Raw genomic sequence first — 8,757 nt, forward strand, 5'->3', positions numbered from 1 at the left:
ATACTCTTTTTTATTTCTGATATCATGTCCACTTTATTATAAACATATGAATTTAAAAGTAATATAATTAATAAATAATTAAAATTTTATTAATAAAAATAATTATTGTATATTAAAAATAAATATAAATTAATATTAAAATAATTAGTTAGTTTGCTTATAATAAAAAAATTATAAATAAAATTAAAATTAATAATTCTTTTTTAAAAATTGAAAAAATAAATGAAACTTAACAAAATAAAAAAATAAACATGATATATGGAGAATAAAATATATATATAAAAAAAAAATAGCAAAAGAAACTTAGGGCATCTCTACAATCCGCCACCTCAACATTTAAACAAAAAAAAAAAACCCACAAAAAATGAAGATATCATCATCCAAGCATCTCCAGAAATGCATGGGAGATGTTTGGTTTTTGCTAAATGGGACACATGGCATATGCATAATATATATATATATATATATATATACACTCCTTAGACATTTTAGATTTTAAATTTTACTTTATATTTATTTTTTAATTAAATATTATTATTCTTTAATTTTGTATTAATTTTCAACAAGGCATCTCTTATGAGACGACGGGAGTATATGATATGTATATGAATTATTTCGTTAATTTATATTAATATATTATTATATTTTAATTTTTTTAATTTTTTAAAAATTTATATAAAAAAGTTATTTTAAAAAATGATATTAATATTGAATATATTTTATTAATTTAAATTTATAATATATAAATATCAATAATTAAATTATTAAAAAAAATTAACAATAACAAAATAATTTCATAATAAAATTAAAAATAAACTTAATTAAATAATAAATAATATATTTTTTTATTTCAATAGATTATTAATAAATCAAAATATTGATAAAAAATTTATCATTTAATTATAAATAAAAAATAATATGTATATATACGAGAATAAAAATTAATTAAAAAAATTAGATTAAGTTTCTTTATTTTCATATAAAATAGAAATTAGTTATCTATAGTGATGTGGTTAGGGCAACCAAAAATTGGCTCCACCTGATTACCAAACTTGAATTTCATTCAGAATAATTGGGTTTTGGTTGAAATTTTTGATCCAATTAATAATTGGGTCAAATTCTTTTAATTTAGTTAATTAAATATGTCAGGTTTAAATTCAAATTTTCAACCTAAAATAACCGTGTAACCGGTTTAATTAATATTATTTTAAATTTAAATATATTTTAAAAATTTTATCAATTCAATTCAAATATTCATGGTCAATTTTATAAAAATAAATTAAAATAAAATTTAAACTAAAATTCTACAAAATTAGAATAAAAAAAATGATTTTGTTGTGTACTATCACATATTGTTTGTTAATTGGACTCTTGAAATATCAATTTTAATAATATGAATAAATAGTTTTTACTTTAATATATGTATTATGCATTTAAAAATTTTGTTAGTAAAAATTTTAATTTTAAATTAAAATTTAAAAATTTTAGACTTAAATATGCTATAAATGTCAAATTTAAGTTAACCCATTAGTAAAATCGTCACATTAAGATTTCAAATATAACCCGTTTAATTAAATGTTAAATTCAAGTTAACCCGTTTGACAGCCCTAAGAGCATCCGCAATGGCGCATCTCCTCCGGAACCGTGCTTCGGAGATGCGCCACATCATCATTTTTTTTAAAAAAAAAAATTAATAAAACCGTGCTTCGGAGATGCTGGGAAGGTGCGATTCCATTGCCATGTATCTCAATTTAATTGGCACACTTGACACTTAGGTATATATATGTATATATATAATATATTATATATGTTTTGTTTTTTTAATTTATATTGAATTTATTGTTATATTTAAATTTTGTAGTATTTTTATAATTCATAATATTTTGTATTCTACGAAATGATACCAATATTGAATATATCTTATCAATTTGAAATTTAAAATATATAAATACAAATATTATATAATTCTATTAAAAAAATAAATATTAATAAATTTAATTTAATTTATTAAATAAAATATAATTATAAATTTTAACACAATTAAATAATATAAAATTATATTAAACAATAAATATATTTAGTTTATAATTAACTATACATAAATAATTAAGAATAAGATATTAATATAAAATAAAAGACAAGATAATTTGAATAACATAGAACAAAATACATATAATTTGATTCGATGAATAATAATTAAATTATTTGTTCTTATTTTGATTTTAAATATTTCTATTGTAATTGCAATGTAATGTAATATAATATAATTTTTTCTTCAAAAAATTTAATTATTATTTTTATATTTTATTTTTTAATTAATCAATAATAATTATAACAATAAAAATACAAATTAAATATTAAAATTAAAATTTAAAAATAAATTAAAACTAAATTTAATTTTAAATCATAAATAATATAATTTTTTTTTCATAATTTTTAATAAATTGAAATATTGACAAATAATAATATAATATAATAATTAATACTAAAAATTAAAACTATAATTAAAAAATAATATAAAAATAAAAATTTATTAAAAAATTAGGATGAATTGAGAATATAAAATTGAAGAGAGTATTTACGCTGACGTAGCAGAGAAAGAAACCGACCTGAATAAGAAAAATAATGGAGATTCCAAAAACTGATATACCCATTTCGGATAGTCTAATATGGTGAAAAGAAAAGAAGTGGTGTAAAAAGTGAAAAATAATTGAGACATCTACGCTGCGATGATCTTATAGCAATTTTTTTTATTCTAACGAGCTAGCCAGCCCCGGGAGAGAGTGGCCTTTTTGTAATTGCATAGTAGCACTATATAATCTATGTTAGACGTCTGTATGTGTCGTCTATTTGTATTACTTACATTCGTTTAACAAATACAACAGTAGTTCTTGTTTTCTGTGTTTCATTGGTTGTGATTGTGTGCGTCGTTGGAGAGGCAACCAAGGAAAGCTAAGTCGAAGCGGAATTAGCTTCTTTGTCACTCACGAACGGCTGCACAGGTTTGAAATTGGCTTCTCTCTCTTCCTCTCGTCTCCAACGGAATTTTTGTTGATTTTTTATTGATTCGTGTCTTCATTTTCAGTTTTATGTACTGATTTTCGTTCGACTTCTTTCTGTGTTCTTTTGGGTGGTTGTTCTAGTTGCCGTTATTGCGGGAATTTTCCGAGAGTTGCTATAATTTGTTCCTGTCAAGTCGGTTTCGTTTTAAAGGTGTTCCGCGAACTGAGCTTGGGTGGTTCGGTTGCAATTACGTGAATTGCTGAAATTTTGAAACTGAAGTCGTGTTGTTCTTTTATCGCTATCTAGGGTTCTATCTGGGGCCTTCTTGTTTTCTAGGGCAATTCAGGTCAATATTGGAACGTTTGGAATGGGGCGTCCAATGGAGTTTTGTAGATGGAACATTTTGGCAGCTGATTTGCTTAGTTTTCCTACTTTTCCTTTTTAACATTTTCCTGATTTAGTTTGGTTGATTGAGGTTTATACGGAAATGAGAATTCGATGATATTGCAATCAAATGTGGAAAATAATCTAGTTGCCATTTCAGATTGCTGGCAATTTGTCCATGGTTGTAGAATGGCTTCCACGTTGATTTTTATGAGTTTAGTTCACTTGAAATACTAACGGGTTTCTTTCACCAAATTTGTTGAGTGCTGGCCAGGGCAGATGGCAAGGGGAGGGAACAACGGAAGCAAGTGCAAGACTACAAATATGGTGGGTAAGGAGAAGAGGGGTTTGGAAGAGTCAGACAAGGATTACATGGTTGGAGAAAAAGACAAGGAGTTTGATGAGTCGGAAGATGAATATTGTTACTCGCTTGCTGATGAGGAATTGGAGGAAGATGAAGAGGTGGAGAAGCTGGTGAAGAAAGGGACTAAAGCAGGTGGAAAATCAAGAGGACGCCCGACTTTGCATCGAACAAAGAGGAGTGGGAGAAAGAGAAGGGACATTTACAACGAAGAAGCAGCAGCATTTTCTAAGGCTACCCGAGTGAACAATGGGAGAGAAGGCAAATTTGATGGCATTTATGTTATGGAAGGAAATGGTTTGAAAAGGAAGACTAGTGCTTCGTCTACCAAACTAAATGTGGATGCTTGTGATGAGGAGGAGCCTAGGAAGAAAGCTAAAGTTTCTTACAAAGAAGAAATGCTACTAGATAGTGACTATACAATTTCGGATGATGAGGAATTTATGCCATGTGAGATTGATGGTGTTGACGACGAGGAAAAGGTGCTGGTTGCCAAGAAGAATAAGATGGATGAACAGAGTGTGAGGGAGACTGAGACTTCTGGTGGAGGAAAGAGGAAGAGGAATGCAAAGGCTTTCAAGAGGAACAAAAGAAGGAAACTGACAAGGCCAAAAGCTTCACCGAGAAGAGGCAGATGCAAAACTAAGGATTTTGCAGATGACAACCCTACAACCTGGCGGGAAAAGAGAGAAACCTCTGATTTGATATCTTTGAATCCTGTGAAGATGATTGAAGATGAAAAAACTATGCCAGGACAAAGGAAAAAGGGCAAGGTAGTTGATCCGGAGATGATGGAAGCAGCAGCAGCAGGGAAGCCAGCGTGTGGCATTTGTCTATCTGAGGAGGGAAAGAGAAGTATGAGGGGAATATTAGATTGCTGCAGCCATCACTTTTGTTTTGGTTGCATCATAGAGTGGTCGAAGGTGGAATCTCGGTGTCCACTCTGCAAGCAAAGGTTTTCAACCATCAGTAGGACGACGACTAGACGGGGGGCAGATGGCTCTAGGGATGCAGTTATCCAAGTCGCCATGCGGGATCAGGTAGCTGGAATTCATTCTATCTATCAAAACCCTTAAATTAGATATCTCTTAAGGGTTATTATTATACTTGTAGTTGTAGCAGTATTTTGCTAATATTAATATTAGTGAGTATTATTTTCTACAGGTTTATGAACCAAGCGAGGAAGAGCTCAGGGCATTCCTGGATCCATATGAGAATGTTGTCTGCACGGAGTGTGATCAAGGAGGAGACGATGCACTTATGCTTCTTTGCGACGTCTGCGATTCGCCTGCGCATACTTACTGCATTGGCCTTGGACATGAAGTGCCTGAAGGAAATTGGTATTGCGATGGTTGCAAGCCCACAGCAGCAGCAGCTCCGAATCCAACTCCCAATTTGGCAGTAGGGTCATCATCATCATCATCAAGAAGTCTAGTAATGGGACAGGGAGACTACTACTACTCCCCATCCACTAACAGTAAACCTCCTTGTAGTGGAGATGGAGATGCAGATGATATTCCAATTCCAGAGCAGCCTCCTACTGCTTCTGGATCAGGGGTTGGGGTTGGGGTTTTTACACTGCATCAAAGACGGAGGAGCATACAGCAGCGCCAGATTCACCATCATCAGATTCCGAATTGCAGCAGCAGGGCTAGGAGGAGTGATGATGGTGTTTTTGGCGATGGAGTAGCTTTACCTCAAGAAGGGGTTGATGCCCCTGCGCCAGTAGCACCACTCAACACACGTCACCCTCACCCTCACCCTCAAATGTTGCTGACCAATGCTTCTTCTACGGAAATTCCTCCTCCATGGTATGGGTATGGGTATGGGTATCATCAGAGTCAGAGACAAGTCCCTGTCCCTCTCCCGTCTCTGATGTTGAACCATGGTATGCTTCCCCATGAAGCAGCAGCAGCAGCTTCTATACCATCATCATCATCAGGCAACTATTACTACTCCTTTGGTGGAACTGGACTGAACATTTCCAGTTCCAATTCAGAGTATGGGGTGTGGCGGCGAAGGCCTTGTAAACCTGCTGGTGGATTATTCTCATCATATCATCATAGGAGAAGAAGAGAGGTGCAGGGTGCTACTACTACTGCTACTAGTACTACTACTATGAGTTGTTCATTAGAAAAGAAGGCACAGGTGCAGTGGATGGTTAGGAGTGAGTTAAAAAGGTTGTCCAGAAATGGAAATGGAAATGGAAATGGGGATACAGGATTAGGGTTAGGGTACATGGGGTTCAAGCAGATTGCAAGGGCGTCCACACACACCATTCTAGCTGCATTTGGGATTGAGCACCGGCGGAATGAAGTATGTCCTGTGAGGGCACGTCCCTTGATGTGCCAGTGCCGCCACCGCCAAGCCACAAATAATACTAGAGAGGAGGAGGCCGAGGCTCCTATGACGATGGCAGGTCAGTGCCCATCTTGCCTCCACTGGTTTGTCAGGAATGTGGTTGCCGAAATAATAATAATAATGTCCACCCGCCCTACTCCGCTCTCTTCCTCTCTCGGTCTTATTCCCCGTCCCTTTGACTGACTCACTCGCTCACTGTCTGTCCCCAAACAAACACACCCTTACCCTTACCCTTAATTAATTAATTACTCACTTCAGATCATAGCTTATAGATTATAGATTATATAGAATACAGTCTTGTCGTCGTCCTCTTCATCGGTTGTGTTTTGATCAAACGCTAAACTAAACTTAGCTACTACCGCCCCAACCCCAGCTCCAGCTCCAGCTCCTGCGCATAACCATACATGTATTATAATTTTATTTTGGCTTCATTTCCAGCCCAAAATCTTCCTTATTTTGTTCACCAAATATTATCCTTTTCTTTTCATATCTATTCTCAAATACCATGCAACATTTTATTTTTATTTTATTTTTTTTTTACCTGTTTCAAATTTTTTGCAATATTTTTAAAATAAAAATAATTAAATATATTTAATTTCTATTTCATATTTTATTTCATTATATTATTCAAATAAAAAAATAAATATATATATTTTTTTCATTATATTACTTAATTTTTAAATTATTATATTTAGTACTTCCTCAGTCCATTTACAATGTTTATATATTTTTATTTCGGGACGTCCAATTACAAAGTTAATATTTCATTAAATATTTTACTTTTTTTCACAAATACCATTGATTTATATTACATCATTACCTTTACCAAAAAAAGTAAGGACAAAAATGTCATTATACTACTTTTAACTACTCACTGTAATTAAAATACTATTATTTCTTAAATATCGAGTCAAAAGTAAATGTAAACATTATAAGTGGACGGAGGGAGGATGTAGGATGTACTATTCTATTTTTTATTTCTATCTATTTCAAATCAATTATCCAATTACATGAACTCAATGGAGGCTCGGAAAGCAAAAAGATGTATACGAACGAGATATCTAGTAGTGTGAAATATTTGATTAAAAAATCATTTACAAATTCAAAATCAAAATAGCTTTTTGAAAATATGCATAATATTAATTATAATATAATATAAAAACAATTATTTTCTATATTAATTAAAAATTGAAAATATAATTTTATTTTTATTCTATACATCATATTTAAATTAAATTTTAAAATTATAATTTAAATACTAAATTATAAACTCAAAATTATTAGAAATAATTAATATAATGTAAAATAAATTATAAATGTACTATAAAAAAATATATAATTAGATTACAATATGTCATTTTAAATATTGTTACAATTTAAAAGAATTTTTTATTTTATTATATTCAAAGAATATATATTTTTTTTTTTCAAAAAGTTACTTTTATAACAATTTATCCAAATCTTTAATTGTTAACTTATTATTCTCTCTCTTTTTTTTTTTTTTTTTTTTTTTTTTTTTTTTTTCTGTGTATTATTTAAACTAATTCAAATAGGCCTAAATATAGTCTTTATCTTACTATAAAATTATTTTCGTTTTTTTTTTCATTATGTTTTATATTAAACTTAAAATGCATACCTCTTTGTCCCATGAAATTGGTCTTTTTTTTTTTTTTTGGCATACATATTAAGAATTATTGTATTATGTAGTTAATTAGTTAGATTAAGTAATAAAATATTGTTTTAATTTTTTTTTATTTGATAAAATATTAAAATATTTTTTGTTCTAATTTTTAATATTAACTATTTGATTTACTGAAATTATTTTTTAAAATAATTATTGTATAGATTATAAATCAATATATGCAATTAGATAATAAAAACATAAATTGACTTTAATAATTTAATAAAATTAGCACAATAAATATTATAATTATAAAAAATTTAAAATATACAATACATCAAATTTATCGAATTTGGTTGTTGATATAAATGGTTTCTTATGACATACCAAATTTATATCGTAAATCGTTTAATGTATAAAAAATTTTGGTTTGATATTTTACCATCACAATACTATATCAATAATTTGATATACCGAATTTATGGATGAAAAATATCAAATTATCAAAATCAATGAGTACTCGACGAAGCCATAAAAGTTTTGAAGTAGAGTTAGCAATAGCACGATACTTTGACTCGACATTCGAGCGAGAATTAAAGTCGGCTCCTTGTTGCGCCAAGCGATGAGAGCATCACCCAGGAAGAAGTAGACACTAGTGGTCGAACAACGATCGGCGGGATCACTAGCCCAATCAGCATCAGAGTAACCGTTGAGAGTCAAGGACGAGTGAGAGGAGAAGTGTAAGCCATGCATAAGAGTACCTTTCACATAACAAAGAATATATAAGACAGAAGAGTGGTGAGAGGTCCTCGGAGCGGCTATGAACTGACTCACAATATGGACTGCATGAGCAATATCTGGTCGAGTGACAGTCAAGTAGATCAAGCATCCAACAAGCTGACGGTAGAGGGTATGATCATCAAGAAGAGAGCCCTCATGAGGGGTAAGTCGAACGTCGTAGGCAAGTGGTGTGGAGGCTACCTGACAGTCTGTGAGACTAGCTCGAGCAAGAAGATCAGAGGCATAC

At 30.7% G+C, this 8,757-nt stretch overlaps 1 protein-coding gene across 3 annotated transcripts; it reads left to right on the forward strand.

Annotated features, from left to right (window-relative positions):
• Window positions 1-2,766: 2,766 nt before the first annotated feature.
• On the forward strand, window positions 2,767-6,625 carry LOC127261138 (uncharacterized). 3 transcript variants are annotated; one of them, XM_051289351.1, is made up of 3 exons: window positions 2,767-3,002; window positions 3,652-4,788; window positions 4,913-6,625. In XM_051289351.1, the coding sequence occupies exons 2-3, from the start codon at window positions 3,667-3,669 to the stop codon at window positions 6,290-6,292; spliced, it is 2,502 nt and encodes an 833-aa protein (XP_051145308.1). In that variant the 5' UTR covers window positions 2,767-3,002; window positions 3,652-3,666; the 3' UTR covers window positions 6,293-6,625. The 3 variants fall into 3 exon arrangements, with proteins under 3 accessions (XP_051145308.1, XP_051145306.1, XP_051145307.1); XM_051289349.1 differs by having other exon boundaries at window positions 3,662-4,788; XM_051289350.1 differs by having other exon boundaries at window positions 3,667-4,788.
• Window positions 6,626-8,757: the final 2,132 nt, after the last annotated feature.

This window comes from Andrographis paniculata, unplaced genomic scaffold (genome assembly GCF_009805555.1).
Source record: "Andrographis paniculata isolate CXL003 unplaced genomic scaffold, ASM980555v1 Contig62END, whole genome shotgun sequence".
NCBI lineage: Eukaryota > Viridiplantae > Streptophyta > Magnoliopsida > Lamiales > Acanthaceae > Andrographis > Andrographis paniculata.